This window comes from Akebia trifoliata, chromosome 15, assembly GCF_017979445.1.
Source record: "Akebia trifoliata isolate Shusen 1 chromosome 15, ASM1797944v1, whole genome shotgun sequence".
Taxonomy (NCBI): Eukaryota; Viridiplantae; Streptophyta; class Magnoliopsida; order Ranunculales; family Lardizabalaceae; genus Akebia; species Akebia trifoliata.
The window spans coordinates 29,254,720-29,270,040 of NC_141389.1; the positions used below are offsets into that span (position 1 = coordinate 29,254,720).

A 15,321-nucleotide genomic window follows, 5' to 3' on the forward strand; every position below is an offset into this window, starting at 1 on the left:
TCAATGAGGGTTGAGAATGATTAGGGTTCTCACCATTTATAAATCTAAGAGATCAGAAAATTAATGAGGTTGAAGATGAGGAGATTGGGATGAGATTACACCTATTTGAATTTGAATCGATCGGTGATTGAGGACGATGGGAGTTTAGACGATGAAGATTATTACCACTAATAGAAATCGAAGAGGGTTCAAACTCATAGAGTTGGAAGACCGAGAATAGTTGAAGAAGATGAGATTTTGTTAAGGTTCTTACTCACGAAGTCTGTAGATTGGGTTTAGATCCAAATCAAAGAGAAAAAAAACAATTGTCTTTATTTTAATTCGATGGTAGCTTCGTAAAGTCATGTGCATAAGGTTATTTTAATCATTTTACGGTCTTTGTTAACAGAAACATGTTCTGTTAACGGTTTGACCGTCAAACGAAAGTAAAGAAGGTAGACCTCATCTTGCATTTTGTGGCGGCTATCACTAATTTCGCCAATTTTACAAGAACCAAAGACTAAAATTTCTTTTTTTTAAATATAAATAACGCTTGTAGCAGTGGATAAATCTATCACTAAAACTGCCTTTTTAAAACCATGCAATTGCTTACAACGGCCGATTTATCTGCTGCGATCAGCGTTATTTATATAAAAAAAAATATCTATAGCAGCGGATAAATCCACTGATAAAAGTACATTTTAAAAATCCTTTCATTTATTGTAGGATTTATCTGCGGCTATCAGCGATATTTATATAAAAAATAAATATTACAAGTAACTTTTTTTTTAAACGACAATATTCATTTTTTATACCGGTGGACTAGTCCGCCACGGTAGATATTTATTTTTATACAAATAACGCTGATCGCAGCACGTAGCTTTTAAAAACGAAAATGTTTATTTATTATACGGACGGCTGCTATAGATATTTATTTTTATATAAATATCGCTGATCGCAGCAGATAAATCAGAAATATTCATTTCTTTTTTTTTTTTCCTTTTTGCAAAATTATTAAACGTAATTATGGATTCAAAACCTAATCAAATTGTATTGACCTAGCAGAATTTCTAATCAATTAGACGAGTTTTAAACTAGTGCCACTCCAGAGATTTTTTTTTCCGGTTAAGACGGGTACTGGGCTAGCTTGCGCCCACCAATTGTTCCCTCCTCCCTGAATAAGGCTTTCGAAACAGGACTTTTAACTTTGCGATCTGTGACCACCAAATATTAACTCCAGAGATCTGGATTATACACTTGGGCTAACAACCTGTAGAAGTTTCAAGGTTAAATGTATATTAAGCTTGAAAAACCTTCAATTACGATATGTCTAGATTAAGCAAAATGAGAGAAGAGAACAAAAAAATGTCAGTTTCCCTCCATTTCTCTTATTTGGATTATTAAGTGAGGATAAAAATGAAAATAATGGAGAGGAAAAGGAGTGGGGTCAGTTTTTCCTCTCTTCTCCAAATTGGAGAGATGATGAGAGATGTGCTCACGACTAATAAGAGCACTAAAATTTACCATTATATTTTATCAAACCAAACAAGATAGAAAGAAGCTTTTCTTCTTTTATTTATTTTCTTTTAATGAGCTTCTTTTCTCTTCATTTCTCTCAATCCAAATAAAGCATTACTTCTCAAATTTTATTTAAGAAAAAAAAAAGTAGTGAACAAAAATATGGAATATCATTTTCCATCAGAATTTGATTTTAGGGTTTCCTTCTTCAAGAAATAAAAACAATCAAATTAACTAAACCTTTCACACCTATTATTTTGTAAATTTCCAATATGAAGTTAGAGGCGAAGATATTCTCTCCCCCTCCTTTCGAAGGTGCAAACGTTCAAGGACTGTTGGCAGATAAGAAATCCTTAAAAACAAGAACATACAAAAATCAGTTCCATAAAAAGGTTGGAAAATCATTTTTTCCACGTTGTAAGAGTGAGGAAATGGAAAACTGCATTGGGCAGAAAAATGAAATCCAACAAAATAAGCAACCACGTCCACACCCCCAGAAAATTGCACTTTTCAGGCCTCCGAATTTACCATGTGCAATCGTGGACCCTCCCTCGGTTTTTCTCAAGCAAACAGAAATAGTCCAACGTGTCCCATTTTCAGCTCAAGTCTAGGTTCATTACATAAAATTAAAAATAAAAATTTAAGCTCAAAGAAAATAAATATCCCTACTGTCTTTTCTTTTTCTTTTTTTGTTTGTCCCTGAACCATTGAAAATGGCATAAAATCCACTGTCTTTTGTTTGAAGCAGAGTATTTTCTGACAGCTTCACTTCACTTGTAGAAATCAAAATCAGTATCTGGCTTTTTCACATTTGTCCTGTAGCCTTTCTCAAAGTCCTTCGGAAGAATGACGTAGCGATTCTTGCGGACAGCATGCATTCCTGCTTCTTGACATATTGCCGAGATCTGTGTGGTTGAAAAATTAAAAACCATTGTCAGATAGAAGCTCACCAAACTCAAAACTTTTATTGGGGAAATGTACTTGCAAAAAGTCAAAAGGGCGATAAACATGAGCATCCATCAAAACCAAATCCAATTAAGGTCCATACGTGTAACATTTATTTCCCAAAAAAAAAAAAAAAAACGTAATAAACCATCACCCATAAAAATAAAAATAAAAAGTATCAACCTTGATTCATTGTTCCTGGAGGAAAATCTCTTATCACTATGAGAAGAGAGAAAGTGAAATATGCTAAATTGACAAATGGAAATTATTCGAATTTTTTACCACAATCTGACATCAAATTCAACAAATGAATTGGTTACTTTCCCTATCATTACAGGAAGCGATCAGCTTAAACCATCTTGGGGTTCTAGAAAGTATCACCATGGTTGGTCATATCCCTTTCAATAGGGTGAAAGGCTCGTCATCGAAGATAGATTCATGGCTGATGAATAATTTCCTAAATGAAGGCTTTAAAGCTAGATGTCACTGAAGACTATGATACTAAACATTTGAGAAAAACATAACCACCATAAAATTGTGAAAGCGAAGAAGCTTCAAAGAAAATGCTGAAGGCTTGAATAAGTTAAATTGATGGGCATTCCAATGCCCAATCTATTACGGTCACCGATACTTTTAGAATTCAAGGCTTTGAATTTTGAGGGTTGTGTTTTTAGTTTGGAATAGGTTCAACTCAATTAACCTTTATGACTATATTTTTCTTCAATTCTTCGATTTTGTGTGTAGGTAATGCTTTTGATAGCCTTTCCTCGCTAGTTCTGTTCTAATTTTCCTTTCCTTCATGTATTGTGAGGCTCTTTCCATTCCTTTCTCTAATATACAATAAATTTACCTATCACAATGTAACACTTCTAGAAGTAGCAGGCATAAAACACAAAATCAACTAACCTCAGCAGCACTAATTTTATCAGGTCGAGAGACGTAGTCTTCCAAGTCAACCTCATCACTCAAGTTCATCTTAGCGGTGCAGACCTGTTCAAGACAACCCAAAGCATAAGTGGCAATCAACTTTGCAATAAAGTTGCAGCAAGTCAACCAAAACCAATATAAAAGAGGGAAGAGTATCAAGTTCAGTAAGATAATGTTAACATACACTCCAGGTTAACCAGTCACCACTAATGGAAAGGGAAGAGTGAAACAAAATTAAAAAGGTTATGGTTCAAGACGAATTGTTCACTAACAGATATGTTTCTTGGTTATCCGTTTAGATATGATTGAAAAATGCGTAGCACCAATAGAATGTAGATCATGTCTAACAGACCCCACAAGATTAAACCCACATGATTCAAGGGGATAATAGCACTACAAGATATACGATGAAGTTTTATGGACCAAGTTATGTAATCCTCTCCCAGAAATGTGGGGGGCACTAGCCACAAGTCTCACCTGAAAGACAAGTCGCTTCTGTCGTCTATCAGGTAAAGGGAATTCTATTTTCCGGTCAAGCCTACCGGGCCTTAGAAGTGCAGGGTCCAAAGTGTCTGCCCGGTTAGTTGCCATGATCACCTTCACATTCACTGTTTGGTCGAACCCATCCATCTGTAAAAGCATTCAGAGAGGGAACTCAGAATTTAAGTATACAGCATAATCAAGCAAGAATGTGCAGGACAGGACGCATGCAGGTGAGCCGGTCCATGTTTGCCAAATTGGCTCTCTTTTTTTTTTTTTGGTGTGTGTATGTGAAAAAGGATGCCAGAAAGGTTACCCAAAGTAAGTTTAAGCCTTGAATTTATATACTCACTCTCCTTTTTAAGTGTATTTCTTTTGAGTCCTACCTGATTCAGGAGTTCCATGAGGATTCGTTGAACTTCTCTGTCAGCTCCAGTTTGAGCATCAAAACGGGCAGTAGCAATAGCATCTACCTCATCAATAAATATAATTGCAGGAGCATTCTCTTTTGCAAGGCGGAAGACATCACGGACCATTCTTGGACCCTGAAAAGAAGAACATAATATTACCATTCCAGAATGGTTCAGATAACATATGGAGAGTGAGAATAAAAACTAAACCACCAAAATGAACTTATTCTCTTTTCTGATTACGCTGTCCTGCAGTTCAGACTACGCATACCCATAAATGGAAATATTAAATATTGCCCCAATGTTCTACTAGAACTTCCACCAAATGTCCATTAAGATATTAGAATCAGAGAGAATGGCCAAGCGACTCCCACAAGTAACGATTGCATCCAGAAGATTAAATCTTAATAAACTAAAAACTCACGTGCGTACCCATAAAAAGAATGCCAAATAGATACCAAACATTATAGAGAAGGAAAAAATGTAATCTACCTCACCCAGATACTTCTGAACAAATTCTGAACCAACCACTCGAATGAAGGCTGCGGTCGTATGGTTGGCCACAGCCTTGGCAAGCATGGTCTTACCTGTGCCAGGGGGGCCATAGAGCAACACACCCCTAGGAGGATCTATACCAATCTGTTTGTACAGCTCATGATGAGTCAACGGTAGCTCAACAGCTTCACGAATTTCTTGCTTTTGAATGTCACAGCCACCAATATCCTGCTCAGCCAGAGAAATAGATGGAGTGAATAACATGAAATCTTAAACCTGATAAGAAGGCCAACCAGTTGTCATAAATAAAATTCCCTCATACTTCAAATGACTACATGTAGCATAAAGATACATAATCTTGTTTATCGAACCTGTAACACGACCAATTCAACTTTATTTTTAATAAAAAAAAATGGAACTATACAGATTTGTCAACCCAACAGCACTTCTATTTTCTTTTCTTTTGAATTTCTTTTGTGTTGTCAAAGATCATTAAATGGCACTGTTACTATTTTGTTATAATTTTTATTAAGAGTTTTTATGGAATGATGGGAGTGGTAACCACAAGTTTCATTTGGTGAATTGGAAGTTAGTGTGTCAGCCTAGGAAACTAGGTAGTCTTGGAATTAGGAGATTTAGGTATGTCAACAAAGTGTTATTGGGCAATTGGCTGTGGAGGTTTGGTAACGACAGGGAGGAACTTTGGAGGAAAATAATGGCTACTAAGTTTGGGAAAGATTCTCTCGGTTGGGAAACCCGGCCTAGTGGATTACTATTTGGTTGTGGTGTGTGGAGAGGCATTTCTACCTTGGGTGAGGTTTTGGGGGACCATATTAGATTTGAAGTGGGTAAGGGGGATCGTATTTGCTTCTGGGGGGATAGGTGGTGTAGTGATACCCCTTTACAATTTTTGTTTCCTGGGTTGTACGCACTTTCTTAAGGAAAAGAATGTTTGTCTCTACCTTTTTTATTCCGAACGAGAGGGGTTAGTCTTGGGATCTTGAGTTCAGAAGAAGACTGAAAGATTGGGAGATTCAGGACACTATCTCTATCTCAAATTTATTAGCCGCCTCGGGTCCTTCATTGGATAGAGCGAATCGTCGGATTTGGAAAGGTAATGGTGATGGTCGATTCTCGGTTAGATCTCTTTACTCGTTTCTTGAAGATAATACCAAGGTTTGTTTTTCTTATTCCTTGATTTGGAAAGCCAATGTTTCTTCTAAAGTTTTTAATGTGGTTGGCAGCCTTGAATAAGTTGCCAATGATTAATTCTCTTAGACGTAATTTGGACCTCACCTTGATCGATTTATGTTGCTTGTACAAGTCCAGTGAGGGAGTTGGTGAATCAAAATATTATTCATTGTGATGTAGCCTACGGCATTTGGTCTTTCTTTCTTTCTTTGATGAGGCTTCGTGGCGTCTTTCGAGTTCAGTTGTCCATCTTTTTAGTTGGAAAGTCCATTCTTTTTCTGGCAAGTGGAAGTTCATTCCCTTTGTAAATTTGTTGGGGCTTGTGGAAAGAGAGGAACTTACGAATGTTTGAGAGGAAGGAAAGCACCACACAAGATATTATTTTTAGTATTCCTAGTTTGTTGTTCTTTTGGTGCAAGCAATTTAAGGAGTTTAGGGGTTTCTTTTTTGAAGATCTTCTATTTATGTGGGAAAATGAAATTAGGGAATGATTGCTTTGTTCTTTCTTTTTTCTTTTATCTTTTTTCCATTCTATTGTTTCCTTGAGGACTTCTTGTCCACTTTTTAATAAAGTTAAACTTATAAAAAAAAAAATATCAGAGTTAGACTTAGGATTCAAAAAAGATAAAAAATAACTGCAAAACTTGGCAGACTTTCCAATTGGAATTTATGTGAGGAGTAAATCCATCCAATAAAATTGGCATTCAAATCTAGGAAAATAATGGTTTACAAAAAAAGTATTGCACTTAAATCTTGTACATATATAATAAGTGTCAAAAGTCCATAAGCTATCGATTATAGCTACTTTTCTGCATTAGGGATTCAAAAATGATATCAAACTCTTTACTTGAGGGGTGTTAGTATTTATAAGGGATATTTTTTCCCATAAGTACAAATGTACTAAAGAGAAAACTGGTCAAGGTGACAATAGAAGAATTCAAAGATGCAAAGCCACAAATCAACACAGAACATAAATACTCAGAAAAGATATAACAAACCCACTTCCTTCTAACTAAAAAGTCCTAAAAAAGAGCTTTGTACTCATCAAAGAGTTCACACCAATAAAACGAAAACTTAGGCACGGCATAATAATTTCTTACATTGAATGTTCCTTGCCCTTAAAAGCCCAACTATTCCTCTCTTTCCAAATCCCCCAACACAAACAAAAGAAGTTATGCTCCACAGAATCCTCTTTGAAGCTGAAAAGTCAAACCCCTAAGACATCCAACTCTCAAAGAAGGAGCACAAAGAAATAGAGAACAACTCAAAACATGCAACCTGGACCAAAAAATGAGCCTAAATATCCCAAGCAACCCACACCAGAGGAGAATATGAATCACAGAATCCCTCATCCTCCTCACAAAGGAAAGAAATATTAGGCAAAAAAAAAATCTCACTAAACTCCTTAAGGAGTGCTTATACCAGAAGTACAACAAACTCATAAAACTAATCATAACTTAGTCAAATTTTCTTCGATAGATTTCAAGTGTGAAGGTAAGGTTTCAATCCCAGGTCTGTGGTACTAACGCACACAGGTTGTATCACCTCACTAGGGTGGCACATTCATCATTTCATTAACATGAGACTCCTTATCTTCGACGACACATAATCTAATAGGCCATGAGGCCCAACCTAAAATCACAACATAACCGAATTGGGAAACGCCCATTCGATGCTCATAGATAGAGTCAAGTTAACAATGGAGGTACCCCTTGTTATGAAGTGATCGACAATGAGAAATTTGTCTAAAGCTAAAGAACAAGGGAAGAATGCCACTTTAGACGGAACTCTGGTCCCCAAGACAATGGAAGCAGTGAAAGGGAACCTCGCCTCAGTTTTTTATTGTAGCTTTTACATAAGTGGCGTCAATATTAGGAATTAATTGGGTGACTTCATTCTCAACTTATGATCTTTTTTTAGATGGCACTCCAAGAGCTTCAATGAGACGAGTAATATCCTTTGAAAACTTATCCCTGTTAGAATCTTCGGTAATCGATTTTGAAGACGAGGAACACAAACCCTAATTACCAAAAAGGCAGCATCTACTCCAACAGAAATAAACCCTAATTATGCCTTAAATTTGGAGACAAACTTACCCTTATAGCTCATGCAACATAAACCCTAATCAAACAAAAATGGAATATACAAACGCTAATCAACTCCAATTGTCACAGCACAGAAAACAATAAAATAGCCTAATTACAAACCCTAATTTTGCGTAAAAGACTTACATTGTAGGTAACATCTGGCTTCTCTGATTGGCTCAAAAGCGAAATACTTGAATCCGCCTCAGGAGGCAAAACATCTACAAGAGCATTCGAATGCCGATGCAAAGCCACAGATGCCGAAGGCTTCAACAGCTCCCTATTAATAGTACTGAGAATCCTCACATAGTAATTCGATCCCGTTGTCGATCCAACAATGCCGTTATTCTGATCAACCATCTCCATAAACTGTCCAATTACAAGCGGAACCGATTGGATCCTCTTCACCTCCTCCTGGGCTCGAAGGAGCTCTCGCTTCAGATTCTTCTGCTCATCCTTAACGTACTCCTCCTGAATATCGATGAATTCAAGCTGGCGTTGCAGAGATTTGTAGCGTCCGTACATATCATCATCATCGGACGGTGAAGACAGATCGGAAAAGCTGTGTGGATCAGATCTCGATGAGGGATACGAAGGCGGTGGTTCAGCCGAGGGTTTTGGATCCAGAACCATGGCTGATGCAGCCATCTTTATCGATCTGTTTAGGTTTTTTCTCCCCCAAACCTCAACCGCAGAGAGAGAGAGTAGAGTGGGACTCAAGAAACCTTCTACGGAAGCCTGGCTATGGTTGGGTTCACATTTATAAGGAAAGGCTTATAGTCGGCTATAATCGCCAATGGGTTACTCCTCTACAGCCCGGACCAGCAAAAATTGATCGTATACCAATTAAAAAACGCCACGTATCTTACGTTTTAGCTCCATTTATAGACGACTATAATCGCCTATCAGACAATAAGAATTACTCCACTATTACCTGGTTCAGCAAAATTCGATCGTTTACCAACTAAAGAATGCCACGTAATTCGATTGAAGCAGTTCCAAGCTGCTAATGAAGCCGATGATAAAAAAATTCAAATCCAATTGCTAAAATCACCAGTCCGATTGATTTTTTATTAGAAAGTCTAAAGGCCATAGAATAAAGGGAAATTACTTAAAAGACCCTAGCCAAGGAACTTTTTTTCTAAATAGTCCATAAGTTTTAGACGGTCTCTTAATAGCCCATTTAGATAACTTTTCTTTTCTTAACAATCCTTAGACCTCATTTCCCACATTTCTCATGATTGTATGCTCAAACAATTCAAATTCATCGTTTTCATCTCAAAAAATTAGATTGTTGGCATCTCAATTCAGTTTAAAAAAATTAGATTTTATCTGCAAGAGTCAATTCATCTCGAGGCTTTCAAACGCATCCAAGCAATTGGTATCCGTTGAAACATAGAAAACCATAGATTCGCGTCTATAGTCCTTGCCGCGTTGACAAAGATTGATTCTATAGTCGGTTACGTTACCTTTGTTGGTCAAACGGCTTACTTGTTGTTGACTTTGTCAGAAAATCAAGTCAAGTAGGTGGTTTCGATTCTTAAGTTTTCATTCTTTTCTTACTTTTTTATGAAAATTGATCAAGAATATTTCTTTTGGATTTAAATCATCTAAATAAGTCGTTATCTCAAGTTTTTAGTTGATATTTCCATGTATTTTATAAAGTCATTTGCTTTTGTTCTGTTTTTACTTAATGAAATTCATCTTGATACCAATCATGTTTTTTGTTGAGCATTTGTTAATGCATAAACATTATGGTAGTAATGTTTTTGTCATCATCATTTGTTTGTTGATTGGACACTTTGGTCAGGCCATTTAATTATTGAAGCAACGATGAACGGCACATTTTGATCAGCCCACTTATTATTCGATGCCTATCACTCGTATAGGTTGTTGAAAAGGTCGGAACAATTTTTGTGCTAAATATCTCATATTTTTTAAGCCTTTTGAGGCCCTAGAATGACGATAAAGATCAAATTCTCTTCTTTTTTTTCATGTTCAAGAACCAATATCTTCTACAACTATATTTTCTTGAAAAAAGTACCTTTGGAAATTTAATGGTTAGATGCCATTTAAATTTCTGGTATTGCATATTGGTTATATCTTAAGGATTAATTTATATCCTTTTATGTGAATCTTCTTTCAACCAGGATAAAATTATTGCGTCTTATTCATATGATACGAGGAGTTGAATACTACTACATTAACAGATGTGGAAGAAGAAGAAAAAAAAAATGAAGTTAAAAAAAAGAGATTCGTGAACTTTGAAACAAAACTATAAACCTATGCAAGGATTTGAAAGAAAGAAAAAAAGATGATTTAACAATTATATTATTTATTATTTATAAATTTGGATGCAATGACTTGTCCATGTATTTTATTTTAATTATATATTTTGTAAGAAATAATATGTTTTGTTGTGTCTGGTTAAAAAATAGGCATTTGAAACATGCAAACCGTGCATAATGTAACTGAAAGGGGAAAATAGACAGTTTAATAGTTTCAACAATATGTAATAAACAAATTTTTGTGAATTCAGTGCTTAATTTTCTTGAATTTTGCACTATTCCGACAGGTTAACAAACAACTTTTTTAGCACTTCAATTAAAAGCTTATAAGTTTCAGCGCTTAACGTTTTTCAACACATTTTTTTTTCTAGTCTAACAAACGATACCTAAACAAACTATAAAGAAAAAACCTAAAACTTCGAGACTAATAGAAAAAAAAAATCCACCCATTAGGGTCCTTTAAGTAATTATCCTTCACGACCACGATATATATAGGGTCCCGTTCGGCATCCAACCATTTGCCCAACATGTTTTGTACTACATGGATTAAAAGTTTTGGAAGAGATCATCCTCACCAAAAATCAACCCATTCCAAAACTTTTAACTCATGTAGGACAAAACATGTTGGGCAAATGGTTAGGTGCTGAACATTTCCCATATATATATAATAATAATAATAAAACATAATAGTGGAGCCTACTTTGGGGGGGAGGGGATACGTGTCGCAATATTTTTCCTCTTCACTCCCTTCAACTTTTGTATCTTTTCTTTCATCCTCTTATTTTTTAAATAATATCTCTTTAATTTAATTATCTTTTCTTTTTGAATAATGAGTTTTCTAACGTCCCTACGTGCCATCATATAACTATATATTATTTCATCGACATACATAAAATCATAAATCTGTTTTCTTATGTATCCCGTGGCAAATGATCTACGATTCAGTGGTGTGGGCGTATGTCAGAGGGGTGGTCAAATTATCACTACTATTCATTTTTTTTTTTATCTTTTTTCTAATAATATTTTATTATCTTTTTTCTTTTATCCCTTGACCCAAAGTGGAAAAATGATAATAAGTCAAGCAAAATAATGCCTCTCCAATGAGGGCTTGACTTGTACCTTAAGAGATTTAAAAAAAAATACAATTGATAAATATACGAAAGATCAAAATACATATATTAAGGAAGATGTGCGACCCAGTGCTTGCAATAATTTAGTATAATTCAGTCGATATCTCGAGGATTATCCAACTGTGTTCACTCTAGGGAGGTTGTCCTTCTCATATTACAGTGTGACTGAATCGACTCATTTATGAAAATATCAAGTATAGTACCCTCAGCCCTGAAGGACTCATCCCAAATCTCTTGATCTTTAATCAGTGTTGAGAATCTCGAGATTTTTTAGGTGGTGTTTGTTACCGTTTCAAAACGCGGAGTTTCGTGCGTTTGCGGTGAAAAACTGAGGTTCGTTGTCTAATTACCGTTTGGTAAAAACAGCGTTAAGAATTTGCGGTGTGAAATTGCGTTTGGAAACGCAAATTTGAGAAGCGGAATATAGCCGCTTTTTTATTCGCGTTTGCGGGCGACTGATTTACCGAATAAACGGTTCGTGTGTAAATACATTTTTACCCCTGCCCCTTCTCTCTATTCACTTCGACATAACCCTCAATCGACTGAACCTGTCGATCTCAGCTCTCTCTCTCGAACACTTCTCTCGATCTCACCTCTCTCTCTCTCTCGCACACTTCTCTCGATCTCACAGTCTCTCTCTCTCTCTGTTTTAGTTTCTTCTCTTCTCTGTCGAGGACCATCTCAAACAGCTCGCACACGGTCTTACCTCTCTCTCTGTCGCACACCACTCGATCTCACCTCTCCCTCTCTCACACTTCTCTCTCTCTCTCTCACGGTCTCTCTCTACTTATTCTCTGTCGAGGACCATCTCACACAGCTCGCACAGATCTGCGTGAACCACAGATCTCGCTGTCGCAAAGCAGTCTCTCTCTCTCTCTATTGAGCCTCGCACACATCTGCGTGAACCAAGGAGTTCGATCGTCTCTTCTCTCTCGACAAACAGCTGAATCAAGGGATTTGTGGTTCGATTTTTCTAACCCTATAAACATGAAAATTTCTGATTTTTTTTTGTATAAATTTTAAGGTCACTTGATTATAGTTTTGTTGATTATAGTTTTGTTATTTAATCTCTTCTCTGTCGACAAACAAACGAGATTTTTTGTTTGATTTTTGTAACCCTATAAACATGGAAATTTCAGAAAATTTTTTTTATCAATTTTAGGGTCTACGTGATTATAATTTCAGAATTATTTTTTATCAATTTTTTTTAATTTGGATCGATTTTTATAACCCTATCAACATGACAGCAAACTAGGGGTGTCAATTGGGTACCCATTTAATCATAGCCAGGACTAGAAACTTCAGAAAAAATGGTGAACTCAACAGTAAAAAGTGGTGAGTGGTGAGTTTGAAAGTAAAAAAATGTGAACTCGACAATAAGTAAAAAAGCGTCGAGTTCGATAGTAAATATTATGAATTTGACAATATGAGGGACCATAAGAAAGCCTTGGGAGAAAAATCTATAGTTTTAAAACTCATCTTAGTCAACATTCATCATATGTCTCCTAGAGATTAATCATTTGGAAATCCCTACTTTGAGTACTTTCCAACTTTTGAACTTCTTGTTGTTAAATTCTGCTCAATCAGATAGGATTGATTCATTATGTGAGATCAATATTTTATTTTACATGGATATCCATCTTTTCTTGATTGCTAAGGTGCTCCCGAAGCATATCGATGCAAGTATAAGATATTGATCATGTGGCTAATGTTGATGCTTAGAAATCAATCGTTTAGATCTCAATATTGACCTTTTGAAATCATCTTGAAGTTGATTTCGAGTTGATCAAGCATTAGAAATAGAGTTAGAGGAATGGCTTCTTTTTGAGAATCCTCTTTTATAGATGATATTGATGTATTGACATATTTATACAAATTATTTTTTGTGCATCTCATATGTATTGGGAGTCTTTAATTCTCCATTATTAATGAAATCAAATGGAAAACAAATTTTATCTTCTTTCATAATGTTTGCAGTGACAAGCCCAACATTGACATAGAAGGAAACCAAAATTATCGATCGATCTTCGTTAGCACTTAACCCCCATATAGAAAATTCTGGTTCTGCCCCTGATTTGTTACAAGTTTTTACATCAAATGATTCCGTAGTTACTATGAAATAACCTTCATATGTGTAAACCATTTCAATAATTCCTAAATTTGTAACTTTTTCTCACATATGGGTACACATTTGCACAAGTAAGAACCTCTTTTGTCTATTTATTTTTTATTTCTAAAAGTGTGACCCACTGACTTTTGGCTGATCACGTATAGTATAGTATGAATCAATCCCATCTCAGCCATTCGTTTGATGGTGAACCATAAACCATATTTTTTGCTAGTATTTTGATTATAATTAATTTTAAGAAAATGAGAACCATATTTTGATTATAATTAATTTTAAGAAGTTATGTGGATGTGTTATGTATATATGATGTGATGTGGATATGTTATGTATATATTATGTAATGTGAATGTTGAATTGCGTATTATGCAGGTATTTTGTTTATCAGGAAAATTTCATATGTCCATTTTTTAGAGGAGATACTGTCGAAATTTTTGTAGAATTATAAAATTTTTTATAATTTTTTTTTGAATTATAAATATTTTAAAATTAATACAATTATTTTTAAAAAAAATTATATAATTTTATTTTATTTATATATATTTAGTGTAATTATATATTTATAAGGGTATTCTGATAATTTTTTATGCATTTTGAGTGTTCTATCAACATTAAGGGTGTTCTGGTCATTTTACCCTAAACAGCAGATTCTAGAAGCTGTATCAAACAATAATTACCAGATTCTAGTCAACAGCACAACACTTTTAAGAAGCTGTAACAAACAAGCTTTTCAGTGTTTCAGCTTCTGACAGCAGAAGCTGACAACAGATTCAGGCAGCTGAATCAAACGGGACCTTAATTTTTTTTTATGTTCTCCCCAAAGGCTGTGTTTGCTTGGCGTCAAAACTGGAGTCCGAGTTTGATGTCAGTTTCTTGTGCTAATGACATGGGAAGTTATTAGAGATAGACACGTCATCAAAGACTTAAATTTGTTGTTTTACTTGACAAAATAGTTTGATGTTCTTCAATGAGAATGCCTACACTTAATTGGGCCCACAAACCCTATAGGAGGTTGGTGAATCTACTATCAACAAGCAGTCAACTCTGTTTGTGCCTTGTAGTTGTTCAATTTGATTAAAAAAAATTCAAATTAATTCTTAAGCATACTTTAATCATTATTTATAAGGCCATATGTCATTAATCAAAATATTTATTTCAAGTCTAACAATAGAATATTTGAATATCTTGGGACTATTTGATTTGATTGGATAAACCACTATATTTTTTCAAAGAGGCCTCTTAAACTTCTTTTTTTAATGTTAATGAGGATAGCAAATTATCTTCTACATTAATGATTTTTTATACTTAAAAAGGGTTGATTTTAAAATTAATTATTAAAAAATAGTAATTTTCAAGAAATTATCAAAAATGATCTAACAAGCTAAATAGTCCAACATTTTGCAAATCGTTGGATTATTCAACATATTAGGCTTGATTTATATTTGAGTGCTAAATAGGGTAAGGTTAGTCTTATTAAGGGTAGTTGAGTCCACCTTGTGACATCCAAAAGCATGATTTGATGCCACAAGGATGTAGAGGACAAAATTATATGAACTTCAAAAAATAGTGATTATATTTTTATCATTAAATTTCAATTTTAAATTTGAGAGTTCAATAAAAGTTAGTTTTCAAAATCTTGTATTCAATTTGTTGTTGTTGTATTTGAGTTTCCCATTAAATCTAGAGGGATGTGGTGTTGGATAGCTAATTTGGTAATCAATTTGATATCAACGTCCCTTAGTAAGATTT

At 34.9% G+C, this 15,321-nt stretch overlaps 1 protein-coding gene across 1 annotated transcript; it reads right to left on the reverse strand.

The window, feature by feature from the left end:
* Positions 1-2,073: 2,073 nt before the first annotated feature.
* RPT3 (regulatory particle triple-A ATPase 3) lies at positions 2,074-8,778 on the reverse strand. Its single transcript, XM_086426975.1, has 6 exons — positions 8,177-8,778; positions 4,752-4,982; positions 4,236-4,394; positions 3,847-3,999; positions 3,349-3,432; positions 2,074-2,402 (listed from the first exon to the last, which is right to left on the reverse strand). The coding sequence occupies exons 1-6, from the start codon at positions 8,675-8,677 to the stop codon at positions 2,268-2,270; spliced, it is 1,263 nt and encodes a 420-aa protein (XP_086283101.1). The 5' UTR covers positions 8,678-8,778; the 3' UTR covers positions 2,074-2,267.
* Between the last annotated feature and the right edge of the window lie 6,543 nt (positions 8,779-15,321).

What these genes read in the sequence shown, in the direction of transcription:
- RPT3 (XM_086426975.1), bottom strand. Translation starts at nt 8,677, where the DNA reads ATGGCTGCATCAGCCATGGTTCTGGATCCAAAACCCTCGGCTGAACCA. An exon ending in TTCAGAAGTATCTGGGTGAG is followed by an intron (nt 4,395 to 4,751) that starts GTAGATTACATT and finishes TCTTCTTTTCAG; the next exon opens with GGTCCAAGAATGGTCCGTGA. An exon ending in TCATGGAACTCCTGAATCAG is followed by an intron (nt 4,000 to 4,235) that starts GTAGGACTCAAA and finishes ATGCTTTTACAG; the next exon opens with ATGGATGGGTTCGACCAAAC.